At 46.7% G+C, this 24,123-nt stretch overlaps 1 protein-coding gene across 1 annotated transcript in view; it reads left to right on the forward strand.

Annotated features, from left to right (window-relative positions):
• Positions 1 to 24,123, forward strand: part of STXBP4 (syntaxin binding protein 4) — a 775,907-nt gene that overhangs the window by 108,336 nt on the left and 643,448 nt on the right. Inside the window, exon 4 of the mRNA XM_069654926.1 lies at positions 15,857 to 15,963. Within this exon, the coding sequence (XP_069511027.1) occupies positions 15,857 to 15,963 (107 nt within the window). The remainder of the gene's footprint in view (positions 1 to 15,856; positions 15,964 to 24,123) is intronic.

Raw genomic sequence — 24,123 nt, forward strand, 5'->3', positions numbered from 1 at the left:
GACAAGAGAAGATCTTCATCTGCAAGAGCCTTCTTCCCTTGAGCTGGTGGGGCCAACCAGTTTGCCAATCACCTTCCTGGATCTGTCTTGGCCGAATTGCCAGTACCCTGTACTCGGAGACCAGATAGCCAGGCACCCATCCACCCGGACCGCGATTTAAAGGAGTGTACCTTTTATTCGTTGGGCAGCACCGCGGCTGGTTTCATCTCTGGGCAGTGCAGTAATTCGAACCTTCCTCCATGACGAGAGCCTCTCTTCCTCTGCTGGATCTCCCAAACTGCAGGAACTGCCAGGAACAACCGCCACCGCAGGAGCCTCCTCTACATTTCAAGGTACTTTGTTCCGCCAGGCCTCCCTTTCCGCGTGGTAGTGCTAAAGGTGTTTTAAATCCTTAACCTACCTGTTGGGTTGGCCGTCCCTATCCTCTAACATTGTCTTTCACCTTTTGCATCCACCTTTTCGAATCGTTTAACAAAGACTTGGCTGCAGCTACAAGAACATTTTGCTCCTGGGCTCTTTGCCCTGTACCACTGACTCTGGCACAGGCCTATTGACTCTGGCTGAATTTGGCAAGACTGCCTTCTCTAGATTGCCCCTCAACTAGAACTGTGCTGGTGCACCTACTTCTTATATCCACCTTCTTCTTCCCACTTTTAAAACTTGTGAAGTGCCATTTTGCTCGGTTTTCATTTAAGAATTATACATGCTAAAGTACTGCCTTTCCTAAACTTGTTCACAAACTTATGGGAAGTGTTGCTAAGGTGTCTAAGAATATAGTCCTGCATAACTTGTGCTTTCCCTCCCTTGTGAGAAATTGCTAGAGTGCCATTTGTGTTTGGTTTTCACTGTGCCTTTTGCTCAGTTTTCCCTCTTGCTCAAACTTGTCGACAAATTAAACTAGGGAGTTGTGTATACTTTTCTTGACTGATTTTAACTTGCTTTAAGAACTGTGATTAATGTGTTAAGTTAACTTGGAAGTGTGTAAAATAAATATATATATTCTTTTTAATACAAAGCTTTGTTCAGTGTTTCCTTGTACCATAGTAGTATGGCCCTATTGTGTAAACCCTGAATACTGCTCATCTCCCTCTTGAGATAAGTCTGACTGCTTAACCACAGCTACCAACTAAATCTTTGTGGTACAGACTGATGCCAAAGGGGATTTATTGCTCATACCTGTAGTCTTAATCTTCTGTAGTGCTCCCTAAGGGAACTGCACAGGATGCTGCCTAACAAAGGTCCACAGGGACTGGGAACGTGGAGCTAGGGGAAGGGTGTGATGACAGTGGGGAGGGGTATGAATATGTGTGCATTGGCCATATTAATCATGATTGGCTGCCTCTGATACCTATTCTGTAGGGTGATGCCACCTGGGAGTGGACTTTGTTTCCCTTTTGCCTTGGAGCGACGTCAGCTTAGAATTGTGTCCTGGAACGTCCTTGGAATGTCCTCCTATATGAGGCGACTCTGAATCGTTTCATATTTAAGAAGGAAACATGTCTCTATAGCCTTACTACAGGAGACCCATTTACTAGACGATGAGCTTACCAAAACTGTTTCGAAATGGGGAGAAGTGGGATACGGCTGGCAGTTTTCAAGGTACGCTAAGGGTGTGATTATATGGGTAGCCAGATCAGTGCCGTTTAAACTGACCAAGGTGGAAACGGTTGACCAAGGTAAATTGGTGGTTATGCAGGGCTTCGTTGAACACAGAGAGATTTACATTTTGAACTTGTACGCCCCTAACCATGATGCCGCCACTTAGTTTCTCTCTCTATATGCTAGACTGACGCCTATCTGGGATTTGTTTTGGCTATGGGGAGGCAACTTTAATTTTACGATGGACCCCACGTTTGATAGGTTGGATGACAGATTTGTGCAGCCCTTGCGGACCTTGCTGCAGGATTTGTCTCTGATAGATGTCTGGCGGGCCATTAATGGGGACAGACGATGCTATTCCTTCTACTCCTTTCCACATAAAGTCCACACTAGGATTGATTATATATTCTCAGGGAAAGAACACTTAGCTGAGTTTGTGAACGCAACATATACTGGAAGGTCTATCTCTGATCACTCACCGCTGATGGTTCTCTGGGCCCCTGTAGGTTTTGTAGTGCCCTCACGGATTATGTTTTCCAGGGACACCTAGCGGATGTTATACAAAATGACCTGGAGGTTAATGTGGGGAGCTTTGACAGATGGAGCATGGTTTGGGAGGCCCTTAAGGTTGTGGTATGGGGCAGGGTGATGGTAAAAGCGGGAGGCATAAATTGGAGGCTAATATACAGAGGATTGAAGAGGGAGGGAGGGAAGAGGGTCCACTTGAAGAGATGTTGCGGCCGTAAGTATTAGATGCTCCGAAGCATGGGAAAGACTTAGGACATTTTATTATGGGGTATATAACTCTAAAATGCATGGGGAAGGCGGCAAGATGGGCACGATGCTGGTGTGGTTGTATAAAAGCGAACAACCCAGGGATGAATGCGGAGCTGCCTGGAGATCCCAATTGGCTATTAGCGATGATTTCAGCAGCTATTCAGCAGCTATCATCAGAGGCTCTACAATGCCAACATAGAGGTATATACCGCCGAAATTCAGTATACCTTGAAACATATTACCGTGCCCTAGGTCACGCCAGAGCAAGCTGCTGCCTTGGGGGCACCCATAACGGCGGATGAATTGCAGATTGTCATACTGTCCCTGCAATTTAGCTGAACACCTACATTGACATGCTGGTGGCAGTCTTCCTTCGAGTGTTTGGACAATCTTATGCGCCTGGCTCCCTACTCACTAGCATGACAGAATCGTTGGTCGGGCCCATCCTTAAACCTGGGAAGCCACATTACTTGTGTGATTCGTACAGACGGTTGCCGTGCTATATCAGGATGCAAAGATCCTGATGGCACTACTGGCAAGGAGTCCTAAACAGGTCATTGAGTCTATAGTCCACTGTGAACAGACTGGCTCTGTACCGAATAGGAACACAGCATCAAACCTACGCAGGCCCCAATACGTCATTTACAGATCTCGGACACATGATACCCCTTATGCAGTGATCTCATTAGATGCGATCAAGGCTTTCAATACAGTATATTGGCAGTGGAGGTTCGCAGCCCTAGATGGCTTTGGCCTTGGTGCTGGTTTCTCCCAATGGGTTCAACTGATCTACACTGCACCTGTAGCTAAGGTGCATACTGGCAAACATATATCTCCATCCTGGAAAATGTGCATAGGTACTAGGCAGGGCTGCCCCCTATCACTGATGCTCTACATTCTTGCACTGAAGCCATTGGCGTGTTCCTGTGCACTGAGTGTGCGGAACACTAATAGATAGGACTCAACATATAGTGTTGCTATATGCTGAAAACTGCCTTCTCTATATAAACAACCCTGTAGATAATCTTCGTATGGTGCTGGGAGTGTTAGACAACTTTGCAAAACTCACTGGTATTACCTTCAGCAAAGATTAAGTCCTGCATCTTTCCACTTGCTAGGCTTCGGGAGATGAGCCCAGAAGATTTACTGCAGCTAGGAATCTGATGGGAAACTAGGACCTTTAAGTACCTGGGGTTTAACGTTTAGCACCAGGCAAGTCAGATGCATGCAGACAATACAGTGTGTGCTGTGCAGGGGATTGAGGGGTCTATGCGATTCTGGAACCGATTGCCGCTCTTACTGATGGGAATGGCTGCTTTGGTCAAAATGGTGGTACTCCCACGTCTGTTATTTATTTATACTAACGCTATGTTCATGTTCCCGCGCTCCTTCTTTAGGTCCCTGTATTCTCTGGTAAATGGGTTCTTCTGGGGAGGAAAGCGCCATAGGATTGCACTCTCCAAGCTGCAACTTAGATACGTGGATCGCAGGATGCAGCTAACCTGGATTGAGTTATATTACTTAGCGGCGCAGGAGCAGCAGGTAGCTAAAAGGCTGGCTGAGGAGGAGACATTGGCACTTCGCTAATGCAGGGTGCTATAAAGCCGATACTACTGAAGGAAACTTTGTGAATTTCAGAGCACTCTTTATTGGACACTCCACACATACTGGACCTTGGGAGGGTGGTATGCGGCAGGATAGGGAAGATTTGGAATGTAGGGCAAGCATACTCCTCGAATGTACCCCTGGTGGCTGCCCTATGCTGAAACGGCTGTGAATTACCCTTATTCCAGAGGTGGGAAGGGGCGGGCATCACTACCTGGGGAGATGTTTTTAAAAATGACGTCTTCAGAGATTTTGCAAATCTGGTCTAGGAATATCATATACAGACAGGGCATTTCCTAGGATATATGAGACCCACAAACTTTACTAAGAAACAGTGGCCATTTTGGCCTGAGGAACACAGGAACACACATGTGCAGAACTAATGAATACACTATATGCAGTGAAAGATGGGTGGATACCTGTAACATGCCTATACCAGAGCTTGCTCACTGGAGCAAGCGCTTGAGGTATGCAAATTAAACAAAAATGGGAGGCAGAATTGGGATGTGTTTTCGAAGGTAGGCAGTGGGAGTCAGAACTGTTGTTTGTTAAGAAGGTCACTAGAAATGCTAGATTTCACCTGGTGTAGCTGAATGTCCTCTATAGAACATACATGACCCGCCCAGAGAGTGGCACATTTCAATAAACAGGTGACTGCTAGCTGCTCGTGGTGCAGGTGGGAACCTGCGGATCTCAAACACATGTTTTGGTTATGCCCTAGAGTCTGCCCCTTTTGGCTCCAAGTTCAACTTGCATTGGAGAGGGCAGGGCTGCAGAGATTTTTGTGGTCTCCTGCGGAATGCTTGCTTGGTATTTACCCCCGTTTAGATCAATTCGAACACATAGTTATAGCTATGGACCTGGCTTGTGTTCTTGCAAAATGCAGAATCACCATGTCATGGAAAAACAGCTCTGGCCCAAGCTATGCAGCATGGTGGGGGGACTGGCTGAGTCGGTCCACGGCTGAAACGACTGAATGGTGTAAAGCTCTGAAGAAGGGCATGATTGAGCCTATGACAAACTTACAGTCCTGGAAGATCCGATTAAATGCTATGCTCCCGCGCTCTGATGATAAACCATCTTGAGGGGGCTGCGCTGTTTGTATAACCTTGCAACCCTCCCTCCAACTTGGTATTTTGTAGATCTGGATATGCTGACAGGCAAATATCCTATGCTCTGAGTTTCTTTGTCCACTATATTGTTTTGTTTCCTGTACCTGAAGCTAAACCATGATGTATTGATTTCTTTTTTGCCTTATTATTGGCCTGTTTGTTGTTTTAGTTGTATTATTCACTGTTTCGGTCTATTAAGAACTTAACAAAAAGATTTGAATATATATTAGAATAGTAACAGGTTATCCTCACATGCTCTTATTATCCGTAATGTAATGCAGTTGGATATTTTTGTTTTAGTAAGTACACCACTATCTGTATAGAAACAAAGAGAATAGACATGGGGTAGGTATCAATTCAAGATGGTTTACATTAGTGGAAAGTGTGGGTGAATGCCAGTGGACTGGGCTTGATACATTGCAGTTCTAGATGGTGTTGCTTTGAGTGGTGGGTCTTCAGCTCCCTTCTTAATTGTATGAGTGATGGGACCATCTGATTTACAGTGAGATGTCCCTGATTCTTGTGGCATTGATGGTGACTGCTTTCCTTCCAATCTTCACCTTCTTTCGTTTGTTTATTTTGAATCTTGCTATGTTTTGGCTTTTGGACCAGCGTAGCGCTCCCGATATGCTATCTGTCATCAAAAATGTTAATGATATCCGCCCTCTTATTTTTTAGGGGAAACGTGTGCAGGTGGAAAATGAACCTAATGAAACCACATCAAATCTGGTTAATATTGAAAGACGTACATAACTCCATTTCAACTTGCTGACTCGCCTATCTAGTGAGGCGAATCCAAGGAATAAGTCCCTTCTCGCCATTGGAGGAGCCATGTCCTTTGGAACTGGGTAGGTGAGCCCACTATGCAATAACCTGCCGATGGTTCAGGGCAAGAAGGATCCCACTGGGGGTGACCCCCCACTCTGTGGATATGGAATGCCCAAGTCAGCTTTCCATCCCACCTCCAGGAGCCCAGTGTTTATTGGTCACAGGAGAAGTGATCCTGTTAACAATATAAAGAGCCCCTTTAAGGTGGATGGCTTGGTGACTGACCAGTGCTCCGTCCCACCTCCTGGAAAGACTGATGACCAAAGGCCTTCTTTTTCCAGTTCCAGGGAGGAACTTAAAGCCGCCAGGATACCACACTGGTGGAGGAGCATCAGTCAGGAAGCAAAACTATGCAGAGGACATGGTGGGTGGAGAGCAAAGACTCTGCAAGTCGGATCCCAGTCAGTACCGGGCCGCAGAAGCAGTAAGCTTCAAAGGTACAAACGTCTAGATGCTTGAACACTGAAGTACCGTAAAGGAAGAAGAAGAACACAGAGAGCAACACACACACGCCGACGTGGAGCAGCTAGGGCTCGAGGTCCCGACACCTTCAGAGCGCTCCGCTGCAAGAGAAAAGGTGTACGGATGAGAAGGGGGAATGTTTGGAGGACTGTGTTGCCATTGGCAGATAGGACTAAGCAAGATAAAATCCGGCAATGGCCTTATTGACCAGGGCTGAGCAAGGCCAGAGCCCACTAGGGGTTGAGAAAGTCAAGACCCCATGAGGGGTAGCAGAAAAACACTAATCCGGGCTGAGCACAGGAGGCTGAAGAAGTAAACTAGTACGGGCTACCAGAGCCCATAGCCCATCGGTGGCAGAGGTCATAAAAGGTCTGCATGGGGCTAAAAGAATGCATGGCATAGGACTTAGTCCATATCCCACCCAGACTGAGAAAACCGACAACCCAGGGGGATAGCAATGGAGCAAGATACTGGAAGGCTGAGCAGGCACAGAGGCTATCTAAGGCTACAGATTGGACTAGTGCCTGAAATATAGAGATTGAACTTTGTTCCTGTTCTTGGGCAGTCTGACCTACCCAGGTCATGAAACTCCATCCTCGGAAAAGGAATAAACTCTGGATTATGGGATAAGAGTACTGGGGTGTCCAAAACCTGAGGATCTTTCTTTTTGGTATTATTGTTTTGGACAAGTATATGCAGTTAGGATAGGAGCTGGGAGAGACTCTTGAGATCGTTGTGGGGTCAGAAAACCAGCCACCACCAAATTTCCAAAGGGAGAATAAAGCTTAGTCTTTCTTTCCTTCTTCCCTTCTAGTGGTAGAATGGCGTTGGGCACTCGTCTTAGACACTAGGGACAAGATAAGATTCCTCTCTTTAGTTTTGTCCGTCTCCTAAGTCTGACCTACCACAAGTGATGTCAGAAGTGGGATGCAAACAACCCGATAAAAGGTTGGGATGCATGTTAGTGAGATAATTTTAATCCCCTTCCAACCTGCCAGAAAACGCTACCCCCTCGCCCCCTTTATATTGGTTTGGACTTCTTCAGAACTTAACAAGTGGAAATCCCTAGTAATGAAAGGGGTTTGATTCCCACCAGGGTGAGTGCTTCTACGTCCCAAGGTAGCCATGTTAGGTTGGCCACTAAGTCGGGCCTCTCTTGGCGCTACTCTCTTGACAAGGCAGCAGGTGTGGTAAAAAGGGTCTACTATGTTGGGGATTTAGTCACCGGGATGGCACCCATAGAACTCAGCTAGTCACGGGAGAGTGGTCCAGGAGTCACGGGAGAGTGGTCTTGGAACTCACACATTCACACCTTGCAGCCGGCCACGGAGGGGCGACCAAGAACAATTTTCTTCTTAAATGTTATTGACCCAGCCTATATGCTGCTGTTAAGGCCTATGTAACAAGTTGTCACATCTGCCAGATGACCTCAGCTAACCCAGTTCCCAGGATGCCCCAACTGCCATTGCCGATTATAGAAATACCGGATTGCAATGGACATCGTAGGACCTCACTTGAACCATCTAAATTGGGGAACAAATCTATATTAGTCATCGTAGACTATGTAAACCTTGATCCGGAGGCCTTCCCCCTCAGGAATAACACCATCCGCAGATCCTTAAACACCTCCCCCCCTTCCTCTCCCGAGAAAGATTTCCAAAGGAAATCTTCATGGACCAAAGTATGAATTTTATGTCTCGTCTGATACAAGAGGTAAAGGAGATCTTAAACATCAAGACTTTAAGAACATCGGTTCATCCCCCACAACCCAATGGTCTAGTTGAAAACTTCAATCAGACCTTGAAACCGATATTGTATTAGTTGGTGGAAACAGATGGCAAAAACTGGGATTCGATTATACCTTGGGTCTTTTTGCAGCCAGCAAAACTTCACAGTCCTCTTTACGATACTCCCATTTCGAGCTCCTATATGGAAGATAGCCTGAAGGCGTACTTGACATGTTACGAGAAACTAGGGAAGAGAGGGGGGAGGCAGCATTACTCATATTCTAGGACGCCAATAAACTAAAAGCCCATATGAAAGCTTCAAGGGAAATGTAAGTCAACACCTCTCAAAGATCCAAGAACACCAGCAGGCCAACTTTGATCAATAGGCGGTGATCAGATCTTTTTCAGTCAGAGATCAATTGTTGGTCCTTCTGCCCACCTCCGACAATAAGACTGTCTCTTGTCAGTATGACCCATACAAAATACTCAAAAGAAAGGGACCCCTTAATTAGCTCATTTCCTAACCATACAGGCGGCAGAAAACCCAAGTTTACTATATAAATCTCCTAAAAACCTGGAGGACCGACCCTGGTCTCAGCCTCATCCCTGAGAATGTAATACCACACACACATTGGATCTTCAGCATCTATTGAACCGGTTTCCAGAGTTTTTTTTCTGAGGAGCCCGGGTGGGTCAGAAATATTTTTCACTATATATGCATCCATGAAGGACAAACCATTAATCTCAAGCTCTATTGTATTCCGGAGGTACATAGAAAGATTATAGAGGAGGAGATCACTCATGCTGAAACTGTAATATAACCCACCGCAAGTCAGTGTTTCTCCCCAATCATGCTTGTTGCCTAACCAGACAAGTCATGGCAGTTTTGTATTGATTTTCAAAGACTAAATGCTGTCACAGTTTTCGATAATTACTCCATGTCAAGAATAGACAAACTGACAGAGAGGTTGGGGAATTCTAAATATATTACCCCCCTAGATCTTAACTAGGGCCATTGGCAAACCCTACTGAATCTCTTAGACAAAGAAAATACTGCTTTTTCTACACCTCAAGGACCAGCCACATTCCAAAGTTTGATGGATAAGGTGCTGAGACCCTACTCTACATTTGCTGGGGCTTATCTGGGCGATCTTCTCATACATTGTAATAATTGGGAAGCACACCTTTTCCACCTTTATGAGATCACCAGAGCCTGGTGAAGGGCGGGACTTCGAGCCAATCTGAAGAAGTGCCAGTTATCCCATAACGCAGTTAAATATCTTGGCTATTTGTGGGCAATGGCCTTATCCAGCCCCAGACTGAGAAGGTAAAAGCAGCAGCTTTAACATCACTCCCTGAGACCAAGCGCAAACTCTAACCCTTTCTCTGGCTTGCGGTATATTATCACAGGTTCATACCCAACTTCTCATCTATCATGTCGTGTCTTACAGTTAAGCTGAAAAACTCACATCCAAAAAAACGTATCTGAACTTGTCATGACCAAGAGAGTTTTAATGCGTTAAAGCAAAAACTCTACGATGAATCCAGGCTAAGATGCACAATTTTAATCAGGAAACCATTCTGCAGATGGACACATTCAAAGTAGCCCTAGGGGCTGTCCTCACAGTTGCTTGATGGCCAAGAACACCTGGTACTTTATACCAGTAGAAAACTGTTTGCTCGCAAACAGGTCTATGCAACTGTAGATTTGGAATCCCTGGCTATTAAATGATTTGTCATTAGCCTGAGATATCTGACGGGGAGTAAATTCCACCTTGTTACAGACTATTCTCCTCGAACATGGATGTGTCTGAGAAAGGGTTCCAATGCCGGGGTAATGGGGTGGTTTTTTGACAACCATTTTGACACATGGTAGAACACCGGAAAGGGAAAGAACAAGAAAATGTAGATGGCCTCAGTCGATTTTCCTTAGGTCGACTAGAGGAGTGCTCCAATGTAATGGAAGGGGTATGTGATGAATCCAGGTAATTCAGCCCTTCTCCCCAAGGGGGGAGCCATCCCTTTAAGGACAAAGGAGGTGAGCCGGCTACGCAATACCCTCCCTAGGAGCAGGGCAAGCGGGATCCCACTGGGGTGACACCACTCTAGGCATAAGGAATGCCCAAGTCAGGGTTTCATCCCACCTCCCTTTTCCTCCAAGAGCCCAATGTTTGTTGGACACTTGAGAAGTAACCATGTTAACAATATGCAGGGCTCCTTTAACCTGGATGGCGTTGTGACTGACCTCTGCTTGCTCCCATTTTCTGAAAAGGCTAATGACCAATGGACTTATTTTTCCAGTTCCAGGGAGGAAATTCAGGCCGGCAGGATGCCACACTGGGTGAAGAGCATTTGGCAGGAAGCATGGAGTGGTAACCGGCACTGAGACGCAGAAGACAGAGGTGGTCCCTCTGACAGAGGAGAGAGACCCACGCTGAGGATGTGGTGGGTGAAGTGCAAGGACTCCTCGAGTACTGCATCTGCTTTGACGATGGCGGGGATCCCAGTTAGCCCTGGACTGTTAAAGCAAGAAGCATGCTGCAACGCAACCCAAGGTACAGGCGTCCCGATGCCGAATGTTGACCTACTGAAAGATAAGACGACGATCCGGAGAGCATCGCGCTCAGACCGACATGAATTTGCGTGGACCCAAGATCCTGACGCCGAATGCTAGCCCCGCTGCAAGAGAAAAAGTACACAGCTGAGTAGTGGCAATGGTTGGAGGACGGTGCGGATATCGATAGATAGGGCTGAGTAAGCGCAGAGCCCACTGGGGGCTGAAGAAGTAAAGACCACATGACGTGGTAGAAGAAGCAAACTAGTCTGCAGCTAGCTGAGCCAAAAGCCCATCTGGGGCTGAGATCAGAAAATTCGTTCAAGGGGGGTCGCGAGAATCCCAGGGAATAGAACTATCCAAGTCCATAGCATACACACTGACTGCATAAATCAGCACACAACCCCCTCCCATAGAACACAGAAACTATAGATTGAGCTCCCGCACCACTTCCAAACACATCCCTCGCACTGAACTTCCACATACCTACAAACAACCACCCACTAACCAAACCATACCCCACAATGTCACCACACATAACATATCAGACACATCCGACACCCACGCCTCCACTAACAAACTACACACACCTCACATCAGATGTGCCCTCCTCAATGTCCTCTCCCTCCCAGCTCATGCATCAGATATTCATGACCTCTTAACCAACAACAACATTGACCTATTAGCCATCACAGAAACATGGTTACATGAAGCATCAGGCCCCGCCATTGCACTTGCACTACCACCAGGCTTCACCATACTCAGACAAGACAGACCTGAAGGAATAGGAGGCGGAGTAGCATTCATCTACAAGGAGAACCTCCAGCTCCGACTTGTCAGTCACTCCTCGACCAGCAACTCTGACCTCTTATCGGCCAAACTCACACTGTCACCCAACAGTACCATCAATATTCACTTACTATACCGTCCCCCAGGCCTCACCCTAGACTCTCAGGAAAACATCATCCACATTCTCAGTAATAATATCAAAAGCTCCACTAAAACCCAGACCTCAATCTGGGATTCAATGATGCTAAAGACAAACCTGCGGTCACCCTCACCAAGGAACTTAGTGACTTAGGCTTCACCCAGAAAGTAGAAAGTCCAACTCACTCCAAAGGCTGCATTCTAGATTGGATCGCGGACCATAATTGCCTCGCTACTATCACCTCTAACACCTCACTGCCCTGGACCGACCACAACTGTATCGAATTCTCTGTTCCCATCACTAAAAACCACAAAACTCTGACCCCTGCTATTGATGCAAAAGTCAGAAGCTCTAAAAAGCTTAAAGAGGATAGCCTGCGCCCTTACCTCAACACCCCCGAACTAGCACCCCCTTTCGCTAATGACCCCAATATCCTAGCAGACCTCTACAAAGACGTCATCACTAAATCTATTAATGAAATAGCACCACTCGAATGGAAAAAAGAAAAGAAATCACTACACACCAACTCTTGGTTCACTGAAGAACTGCACTCAATGCCCTCCCGCAAAAGAGAAGCACTAAAAAACTGGCAAACCAACCCCTGCAGCAGTGCCAAAAACAAATGCAACTTAATCTCCCACCAATACAAAACCGCCATCACTGCTGCCAACGCCAACGCCTTCAACACACAAATCTCTAATGCCAAATCGCACTCTAAAGAAAACTTTGCCATTTTTAAAGAGCTCATCCCCCTCCCCCAATACACCTGATGAAATAATCAAAGATGAAGCTTGGTGTGCTAGTATCCAAGCTGCCATGCTACACAAAATTGACCTTCTCCAAAAGAAAATCAAAGACCATTGCAAAGCATTACCTCAACAGACAGGAACCAAGCCTACCAACTCCACACCCGCCTCATCTAAGCCCACCATACCTGACTTCTCCTTCAGGGACGTCACTGAACCAGAAGTTATCAACCTCAAACCCTCCCCTTGTAAAGGCGATATATGCCCGCCCAAGCTCATCAAAGACTGTGCAGACTGCTTTGCGCCGCCCTTTACGGCCTTCATCAATGCGTCCTTTAAATCAGGCATTATCCCAGCTAGCCTCAAAGAGGCCTGGGTCCGCCCCCTCCTAAAAAAACATACCCTCGACCCCCTTCAACCCAACAACTACAGACCGATAACTACAGTGCCATTCCTCCTGAAATTATTGGACAAAGCCGCACACTGCCAAATCCAACACTTTCTGGAAACCCACTCCATCCTAGGGACCAGGCAATCAGGCTTCTGGAAAGGACACAGCACCGAAACAGCCCTGGTGGATCTAAAGAATCAGATCACCCAAATCATGGATAAGGGCAAGCAAGCCCTATTGCTCCTCCTAGATCTCTCAGCCTCATTTGATCTGGTTGATCACAAGACCCTCACCTCACACCTCACACACTCAGACAATTTCTCTAAAGAATCAGCTCTCTGGATCACCTCTTTCCTCGAGGGAAGAGCCATGAAAGTCTTCTCGGACACTGCTAACGCCACACCCACTAAAATCCATTGCGGGGTCCCTCAAGGATCTTGCACTGCACCCACACTTTACAACTTGTTCACTAAGCCTCTCTTTGAGAAACTCGACTCACATGGTATCATGTACACGAACTACGCGGACGACACACAAGTACTTCTACCTCTCTCAGGATCATACCACGAAGACGCCAAGGCACTCCGCACGATCTACTCCATCATCCAGGCTTGGATGGCAGTTAATGGCCTCTGCCTTAATGGAGACAAGACTGAGATCATGATACTAGGTCAACAGAGCACCCCAGACAAACTGTGCGCCAACTTCTCCATTGACAACTCCATCATCCCTGTATCCACAGCTGTCAAGACACTGGGAGTATACCTAGACTCCTCACTATGAATGACCAGATAAGTCAGCGCAAACCCTTCCTCATCTGCGCATACCACCAAATGTATAAACGCCATCAAGCCATACCTCTCAAAACCTAACTGCCTTTCAGTAGCCAGAGCAACCATTGGAGCCAAACTGGACTATTGCAATGCCCTACTAGCAGGCACATTGGCAAAAAACCTTAACAGACTACAAGTCACACAGAACAATGCTCTCCGGGCCGCTCTTAGCATCCCAAGAAGAGAGCATATCTCCCAGGCCAGACACTCAGCCCAATGGCTCCCGGTCAAAGAGCGGATCACACTCAAAATCTTCACCCTCACACACAAATGCCTCTCTCTTTCCGCCCCGTCCTACCTATCAGAGACCATCTCCAAACCCTCCTCCTGACGTCCCATCAGGAAGCAATACACCAACTTACTCCATATCCCATCAAAAAAGCCAAAGCCGGTGGCCTAAGCTTCCCCTACAATGCTGCCAAGTCCTGGAACGCTCTACCTGCAGACATTAGAGTGGAGAACTCACTCCTGATTTTCGTAGGAAACTTAAGACCTCCTTCCTTGCACAATAATGTGTGACACTTGCTAACCTATGTAAATATACTGCACTGTATATTTGTACAAATGTCATACCTGCTCTTGTAAATTATGTATTACTTGTGTATATGCAACTAAGATATGTCTGTAACAAGCGCCACGATGCCCCCGGGCTGACGTGCGCTCTACAAATCCGAATTAATAAACATACCCAACGCGGAGAAAACAACCCAGAAGGGGATAGCAAGAGAGCAAGATACTGCATGATTTAGCCTGCCCAGAGCCAATCGGAGGCTAAAGATTGGACCAGTACCGAAAATATTGAGACTGAACTTTGTTGCTGTTCTTGGAAGTCTGACCTACCCACATCACAAAACTGTATCCTGGAGAAGGGATAAGTTAGTTAAACTCTGGATTACATGATAATATCATTGGGGTGTCCAAAACCAGAGGGCCTTTCTTTTTGATATTCTGGATTTTCTTTTTGGACGATTATATCCAGCTACGAGCTGAAAGCGATTCTGAGAACATTGTGGGTATGGGGGTCAGATAACCATCCACTACTAGATTTCAAAGGAGAGTAACCCTTAGCCTAAGTTGAGTCTTAGGGGGTAATTGGAGTAAGTCGTCGGGGACAAATGCCAGTGAAACAGCCAGTACTACTGGCTCTGGCATTTTCTGTGGACCGCCATACTCCAAGTCTGCCGGTAGGGGCAGTGAACTACCGGCAGGCGCCTACCGGCAGAGAATTCACTGAATCACCGGCACCGTTCGCAATGGTGCCTGTGATTCCGTAGTTCCCATTCCATGGAGTTCTATGGTACTCCATAGAATGGGAACTTAGGGCCGGCACCCGTATTATTTCCCAGTAACACCTGTAACACCGGGTTATCAGGTGCTGGTAACGGTAAAGCGAGTCTGCCGGTAACCGGTGGGTACCCGAAGACTCGTAATGAGGCCCTTAGTCTTTCTTTCTAGTGGTAGAATGGAAATAGGTAAGAATAGTGTTGGACAGAGGTTATTTTGGTAAGAAGTCCTGTCAAGCACTGTTTTTTTTTTTTTAGCTTAGGGAACTCTTCTTAGACAATAGGGAGTAGTCTAGGTTTCTTTCTTTAATTTTACCAATAAAATATTGTGTACAACCATGTCCTCTTGTCCGTCTCCTATGCCTGACATACCGAACTTTCCTTCCGTTTCCCTTTCTTTTCCATCTCCTACCTCTTTTCCCAAAACCTTTGAAGTTATTTGTTTAAAAAAAATATTCCCCTAAGAGTTCACTACACCCGCTTGAACCGCCAAAAACACCCCTCGAGGTGTATGGCTCTTAAATGAGATTGAGGCAGATTCAGAGATGCACTAGGTCCCCTTTGTTTTCATGCCCAATTGTCCCTTCTGGGCAGGCTTGGCAAACATCCTGCAGGGAAAGGTTATCTTTTAAGCCATAAAAGCCTTTCTTCAGTCTGTGGTGAAGTTGTGTTGATATTCACTGGCCAATGCATAGATAGCTATGGCAAAATCTTCCCTATCTGTTTTCTCTCTCCCTTTGTTATTCTTAGGATCACCTACTATGCTATAGACGCAATATTCCATAGGAGACTACAGCAAAAATGTTTATCATATCATAGAAAGATCTCCTTGTTATTACCAAAATAGCATTTCTTCATCACCATATAGTTGTTGTGAAATGTTTAACATTTCTTCTATAAATGCCAATGTACATTGTATCAAATAAATATCTGGTTGCAGCTTAGTGGGTGCGTCGGTATGAATCATGGGTATGCTAAAATGAGTATTGAATTTCCTTTCATTTTGATTAGGATGGACGATTGAGGCCTGGAGACCAGCTTGTATTCATCAATAAAGAATCCATGATTGGAGTGTCATATGAAGAGGCAAAAAGTATTCTAACAAGAGCTAAATTGAGGTAATTTGTTGTAAAGCTGTGATATAGCTCATCTTTCTTGACCTTGCAGCCATACACTCTGTTTGATCACACAATTTCCACACCAATTTCAATTATTGTGCTGTCTCCTACTTTACATTGGTAAAATTATCTTATTTATTAGTTCATTTATAAAGCATTCAAGCAGCCCAAAGGCATCACTCTGCCCTGCCCCTGTTTTGCGTTTGCTTGGCCACGTGGGGAGAAGACTTATTACCTTTCCCCTGGTCCTGAAAAAACAAAAAACAAGTCACTGGACTCAGACAGGCAAAAATTACACATAGACCATTAGTTATGGTAAAAAACGTAAATGGCTCGTTCTAGGCCCTTTTTTCACTCTTTTATATATAGACACATCATACACAAAATAAACATATAGTGAGTTATTCAGAAACATAGAAAAAGAGAGCATCACCGTTGATCCCCTGGTCCGCGCTTAGAAACCTCTGGGTATTAAGCGCGTTATAAATAACCTATCATATCATATATCATATCAGTGTAGCAGAAGACACCTTCATCTTGTCCACTATGGCACTGCTTAGTCCCAGAGCAGGTAGGCAAAGAGATCGCGTATAATAATAGGGTCTGGAGCGGAGCGTCCTCCCTCTCAGCGAGACTGCATCACCCAGGGGTCCAGATTCTAACAGGTAACCACAGAGGAAAAACCTCTTCTCTTTATGGGGGCTTGTCCCTGCCCTTCTCAGTTATGACTGCCCTCGGCCGAAGAGCATATCACAAGTGGAAGGGGGCAAATAGTGGAAAAAAACAGCTAGAAGTGGAAAAAACCCAGCTTCCCTCGCCTCGCATTCTCCCAGGACACCTTATCACTGCACCTGCAGAGCGATCCGACTACATCTCTGGCTCGTCCTTCAGCGGACAATACAATACCTATTCTCCACAGCAAGTCCACTCAGCAACAATATTTATGTGACCTTGCTTTGCCTTCACTGCCGGGATGCACGTTTATTCTGCTGAGCCCACGAAAAGCGTAGGCTGTCATTACGGTGATGGGAGATGAGTGTCCAAGATGGCTGCGCAGCGGCGCCATGTTTTAGCTCGCACTTCGCATAAGCATTGCAGCCCCCTCAACCATTTGAGCTATTTCTCTACCTTTAAGAGACATTTACAATTGTTGTACTTCACTTTTCCCAGATAACACTTATCAAACACAAGATACAGAATCGGTCAACATGTTACTAAAAGATACTGTATACACTGTTTAGGGTGTCTCAGGAACCAGTCAATGATGAAGCAACTTTGTTACTTAAATACTGATTAATACATTACCAAGTTTTTGGAGAAGGAATTTATTGGTGTAAGTTTTATGCACGTCTCTTTGTTTTCATTTGCCTATATTTGGTTTCTACATGCAGTAAACTTTGACAGAAGACACAGCCAGATCATCCCTAAACCTTTTCTGTGAAAAAGCAGCAACCCCAGTCCAATAAATATACACACAATGGGCCTCATTACGAGTCCGGCGGTAACCGAGGCCGTAAAACCGCCTGGTTACCGCCGGACTCGTATTACCATTCCGCCTCCGTGACTCCCGGAAATACCAGGGCATTACAACCCTGGTTGTCCTGGGAATTCCGGAGGCGGAATGGTGTTAATCCCCATTCCCATTGAGTCCCATAGGACTCAGTGGTAACGGGGATCATGGAAACACCGGCACCATCTCGTGATGGTGCTGGTGTTTCCACGTCCGCCTGCAGGCGGGCGGTGTTAAACCCGCCAGGTCATACCTGGCGGGTTTGACGCCTCCGCCTGCAGGAGTTGTGATAGCCCGGCATGGAAACAACGGTGGCAGCGGGTTTACCGCCACCGTTGTTTCCATACCGGGCGATTTGTAATGAGGCCAATGTGTGCCAAATATAGCATATATCCCAGCATGGGAGGTCCGGGATAATGATGAATGCCCAACCCTTATATTTTTGTTATTTTCCCTGTATCCTCAGCCCACAAATGTTGGTGTGCTTCATTATGTCATTCACAAAGCACTCCATTGGTTCACTTACACTGTCCTCCATTGTAATGACTCTGCACTGCATTGAACCACTGGCATTGTGATATATCATATCACTGGCACTGCACATCACTGGGACATTCACACTGCCCTTCACTGAGCCACTGATATCATGCTCCATCAGACCCCTGACACAGTGCCACTGGCTGTGCGCCCCAAACGGGCAAATGACACTGAGCTCTATGAGCTATTTATACTGCACTCCATTGGACCACTGACACTCCACTCAGTAGAAGGCTTCTGATGATGCCCTTCGATCAAAACATGATCTTCACGACACCCCTTTTTCTTCTGCAAATGTTTGTTGGTGGGTGAGAAATCTGGCTATCGACTTCACCCCCTTGAATTTCCTCTATCGCCTCTAAGCTAATGCAGACGCTGTACAAATCTATTCAGATCAGTAATAGTGTATTTGTTTCCTCTTGTTTTGGTTCTCAGTTTTCAACAACATCATGGAGCCAAAACAGTTTAGTGCCATTTCCTCCATCAAGGTACTAATCTAAAAGCATTATCAGATTGTAGTCAACAACTCTGCTTTTAATGGACACTTGAATGGCTGTCATTTATATAGCGCCCTTTCCCCATTTGTATGCGCTTTGTGCCTTGGAACACCCTCAGTGACTGCAGTCCACGTGCAGGGGGTTCTAAGAGTTTGAATTAAAGATTCTTGTGTTCATTTTTGCCGGGTTAGGACTTAGGTGGACTGGCTAGGCTCCAGTAGGCTAAGCTGATTTTTCTTTCCGTTGGTTGTCGCTGTATACTAATGACAGAGGTGTTAAGGTACGTCAGGGGTCTCAGTGTGGACAGCTATGTGTGCTGCTAGGCTGAAATAGCATAGCCATAGCTGCATTCTAGGGTGCATGGATGGTTGGCTGTGACCGTGGCCTGTGTCCACGGACGTGGTGTAAGGTATATGTTATTTACAAGGAGAGGAAACCCGGTATACTACTGTCTAATCACAATTAGCAGTGTATACTTTGTCTATATCCGGGAGGATAGTGATATGAGTATAGGGAGACAAAGTTGTGAAGCAGGTACTAGAGGTGTGTGGTGTAAACACTCTCAGTAAAGCATTAGGAGGGACCAAAAAAGGTTAAAAAAGCCAATATCAAATTTTAATAATCAACAGTCCGTCAAGATTAAAACATCAATTAAATAAATAAATCAGAAATACAGACATTGTCAAGTCCCATATAGAAAGCAACAATAGGAAATACGTAACAGGCTCTAAAGGCCAGTTGAAAGTGGTGTTATAGCAACAATACGACCACTACGGGTACTTTTCAACCTAAATAGCAAGGTACCCATCCAAGTATGGATAAATGTGTCATAAATTATACTCTCTGTTTAAAGTTCAGAGATACGTCTCAATGGTATATGTACCATTGCCTTGGCTGTAGTTCGACTGTTTTCTTCTTCTCCTTCTTGCTCCAGGGCGATTAGCTGGTGTCGCTATTCGTGGTCTCCCTGGAACGAAAGTCTGAACAGTTGGAGAGGGCCCAGAGGGATGGTGGGCCGGGGTTGAGGGAGGGCAATAGTTTGATGCGGTGTGCTTCTGTGAACGCCGCCGGCATCCATGGGTCGTCAGTGTGGCAGGTGTTGTTGTGTTTGGGAAGGAAGAGTTTGTCACAGTGTGCCACTGCGAATGCTGCTGGCATCCATAGGGTATTGGTGAGCATGAGGCTTTTGTTTGTGGAGAAAGAGTGTGTCACGGTGTGCCGCAGCGAGCGCTGCCGGCATCCGTGGGGTATTGGCGGAGAGGAGTGTTGTTGTGTTTGGGTCCACGTTTGTGTGCCTATCAAGAGTGTGGGAGGGTTTCAATAGGAGGGCTGGGAATGCAAGGTTTTGAGGGTCTTTCTGAATGCCAGGTGATTGTCAATATTGCGAATGTGCAGGGGTAGGGAGTTCCTGATAGTTGGTGCTTCGATGGGGAAAGAGGAGAAAGAGGATCTGAAGAGTCTGGAGGAGTTGTACTGTGGGTCTACTAGGAGAGATGATGTGCTAGATATGAGAGTCCTTGAGGGGTGGCAGTGGGTGAATTTGTCTTGAAAGAACTCCGGCCCTGTGGTGTGGGTGTCCCAGTTGGGTGATGGACATGGCTTTAAAGGTAGTGCGTCGGCCATTAGGGAGCCAAGGGAGGACTCTCAGTGTAGGGCTGATGTGTTCTCTGGGAGGTGGGTTAATGTGCAGGTGAGCTGCAACATTTTGGATTCTTTTCAGTTTCCTTAGCTGAAACTCTGGTGCGCCTAGCTAAAGGCAGTTTACGTAGTCCAAGCAGGAGCGGATGATGGAGATGATGGCTGAAAAACAGTGAGGATAGGTGAGACAAGGGAAGATGCGCATTAGGAGGCGTAGGTGGAAGAAACGGGTTCTGGAAACGTAGTTCACTTGTTGGGAGAGGGATAGATCTGCGTCTCATGTGCATCCAAGGTTTTTAACCGAGGTGGAGGTTGCCGGTGGGGGCCTAGGGATTAGGTTGGGGGAGGAGTGATTTTTCCCACCGACAAGGATTTCAATTTTCCCAGGATTGAGGATGAGGTGGTTGGTCGTCATCCAGTAGATAATGTTCAAGAGGCATGATGAAAGATCTGGACGGCTGGGCCCTGGCGACTTAGGGATTTTGAGGATGATCTGCGTGTCCTCCACGTCGTTATAGCAGGTAAGATTGTGGGAGAAGATGAGTGCGGGCAGAGAGTTTAGATACATTTTGAAGAGTGTGGGAGAAAGTGATGCTCCTTGTGGGACCCCTTTTGTTACTGGTCGAGAGGTGGAGGTGAACGGGTGGAGGTGAATGATTTGTGAACGGCTAGAGAGGAAAGAGGAGATCCAAGAGAGGGATGTGTCTTTGATTCCTAATGAGTGTAGCCTATCTAGGAGGATGGTGTGATCGATGGTATCGAAGGCTGCAGAGAGGTCAGGAAGGATCAGTACAGCGCAGTCTTCTGCAGCAGCTGTTTCTATAGGTCATCCCAGATGGACACTAGGGAGGATTCTGTTCCTTGGAGTGGTCTGAAGCCAGATTGCGCAGTGTCCAAAAGGTTGTTAGCCTCAGTGAAAAGATTGAGCTACTTGTATGCTGTGCGGTCCATGACTTTGGCTATTTAGCAGGTGTTGGAGATAGGCTGTTAGTTCTGGGGGAGGAGTGAGTCGAGTGTAGGTTTTTTGAGCAGGGGTTTGATGTAGGATGTTTTTAGGGCTTCCGGGAAAGTTCCTGATATTAGAGAGTGGTTGAGGATTAAGCATGCGATACTGCCTGCACAGGTTGAGGCTTGGATTCTTTTGAGGAGGGTGGGCGGGTTGGGGTCCTCAGGTGAACCTGATGGGCGGCTTTGTGCTAGGAGCGAGAGGAACTCCTGGTGTGTGATTGGAGTGAAATAGTTGAAAGTTTGTATTGAAGGGGAGTTTTCGATGGGCGTTGGGCTCTGGGTGGGTAGGGGGAGGGGGCATGTGCTCCAATTTGGAGATGATGGCAGAATGTCTGTCAATAGCGAAATTGTGTTATGATAAGGAGTCACATAGCTATTGGGAAGTGTGTAGGGGGGTGATTGGAGCAGGTCGGGGTGTTGAATTCAGAAATTATTCTATGCTGTTCCTTTCTCTGGTTCAGAGAGTTTAAGATTTGGTTCCCGTAAAATGCTTTCCTGCTTTTTCTGATTTCTAGTCTGTATGCTCTGGTTAGTCTTGCTAGGGTGTTTTTGTTCTGGGATGTAGGGGTGGTTCTCCAGGTCCGTTCCAGGTGCTTGAAGGTTTTTAGTGATTTAAGGTTGGTGTTGTTACACTTGGGTGTGGGTCCTGATCTCTGAAAGGGCGGTTTTGTAGGGGTGAGGGCTGTAAGGGCATTTGAGAGCCAGAGGTCGAAAAGTTTGATGGGGATTGCCCTTCCTGGAGGGTTAGTGTTGGGAGAGAGGAGAGGAGAGGAGAGGAGGGAGTTGACTAGATCTGGGGTGAAAACAACTTTATTCCATAGTGGAATGAGGGTTCTCGGGCGTTGGTGGAGGTCTGGCATGACCTTAGGTGGCTAGCCGTGGTGGTCAGCAATACAGAGAAGAAGATTGCTGAGTGATCAGTCCGTGATAGGGGGATTGGGGGCAGTGTGCATATGTTTGTAGTTGTGAAGATTGCATCGAGAGTCTGACCTACAGTGTGGGTGGGTGTGGAGATGCGTTGTGTCAGGTTGAATGCTTCTAGGTTATCTGTTAGAGATCGGGTCATGGGGTTTGAGGGTGAGTCAAACCAGGTGTTGAAATCTCCTAGGATGGTAAGTGTTGGATGGAGATTGATGATGGTTGTCAGAGCATCACAGAGCGTGTCTGCAAAGTTTTTGTTGTAGCTGGGTGGTCTGTAGATAAGTAAAATGTTGTGCAAGGTGGAGGGTGAGATTTAGAGTTTTACCAGAAGGGATTCATAGTTTGTGGTGTTGGCTGATGTGTCCTTAATTATTAGTAGCAATTGGTGTTTGTGTAGTATTGCAAGTCCGCCGTCCCTTCGCGATCTGTTCTGAGCAATAAGGTTGTACATGGTGGGAAGGCCTTATGTGCAATCGGCTTGTAATTGTCGGCAACCCAGGTCTCTGTGATGAACAGGACGCCATGGATTTTTCTCTGAGGTGAGGTCAAAGATGTGGAATTTGTTTTTGGAGACTGACCTGGCGTTGATTAGGGCACAGGAGCATAGGTGTGGTATGGTTGCAGGTGCTGGATGGGTCTGCTGTGAGTGGTAGGAGAGGTGTGACCGGGGAGGCATTAGGGAGAGGGGGTTGGTCGGGGTAGGTAGGGGCAAAGGGGTGGGTGGTGGAGGCTGTGAAGAGGAGGTGTGTGGAATAGGAGTTGGACCAGGGGGAATGGGCGAAGAGTGCAATGGGACTAGGACAGGATTAGGTGCCGGTGGGGAGGTTTTGGCCCTATAGTGAGGGTGCTGGGTATGGGATCTGGGTTGGAAAACGGGAGAAGCTAAGGCCTGGAGTGGTCCTGGTCTGGGCCATTGCTTGACTTCCGAGGGGCCTATGGGGTGTTGTTGAGAGTGGGGGGGAACTGTAGAGGTTGATGTTTTGGCCAGAGTTGCTCTTGCTGCTCTAAGAGAAGGGAAGCGTGATTTTGGGGGTGGGGGTGCTATGTTGCTTGGGCAAGGAGCGAACAGAGGGTTTTGGTGAGTAGTTGGTGGGGGGGTCAGAAGATTGGTTTACCTGGGTTGCTGCATGGTCCAGAATATTCCAGGGATCAATGTTTTCTGCTCCCGCGCTCCATCTTGCCGCTGTTGATTGGGTGGAGCGAGATCGACTTGGAGGGTGTAGCGGGTGTGAGGTGGAAGTCTGGGATGATGTGCTGTGCATTCGGGATGGCTGAGTTTTGGTGAGTCTTGTCAGGCCTACTGGTGCACCAGCGTATGTCTCTGGTTTGGCCAGTGTGTGGCATGGCGTCTAGGCTGTTGAAGCGGTGAATCAGATTGTGTTACTGAGTAGGGGGCTCATCCAGCTGGACACCTCCAACTTGGTGTGCACTTTCCTGGCCTTGTGGAACTGGTCAAGTTATTAGGGGCAGGGTTGGGGTACCTGGATAGAGGGGTGGGTAGGGGTGTGCCTAAAAGGGGTACCACAGTAGACAGTGAAACCTAGTACCTCCTACATTGGGGACACTTGCATAGCGGGCAGAACACCCAAATGGGGATAAAGCAGTAGACAGTAAAATACAGTAGCACCTAGATTCTGGACACCTGGATAGTGGGAGAAATGCCCAAATCGGTTTCCAACAGTAGACAGTGAAATATAGTGATGCAGACACTTGGATAGTGGGAGAAATGCCTAAATGGGGGTGCAACAGTAGACCGTAAAATACAGACACCTGGGTAATGGGAGAAATGTGTAAATGGGAATGAAACAGTAGACAGTGAAATACAGTAAGATGCAGACACCTGGATAGTGAGAGAAACGCCTAAATGGGGGTGCAACAGTAGACAGTAAAATACAGTAAGATACAGACATCTGGATAGTGGGAGAAACACCTAAATGGGGGTGCAACTTTAGACAGTAAAATACAGTAACACTTAGTTTCGATACGAAATATTACTAATTACCACAGCATGCCTAGATGTGAGAAACAGCTAAGCAACACAATTTGGCT

Source organism: Ambystoma mexicanum, chromosome 3q (genome assembly GCF_040938575.1).
Source record: "Ambystoma mexicanum isolate Mex_15411 chromosome 3q, UKY_AmexF1_1, whole genome shotgun sequence".
NCBI classification, from domain to species: Eukaryota; Metazoa; Chordata; class Amphibia; order Caudata; family Ambystomatidae; genus Ambystoma; species Ambystoma mexicanum.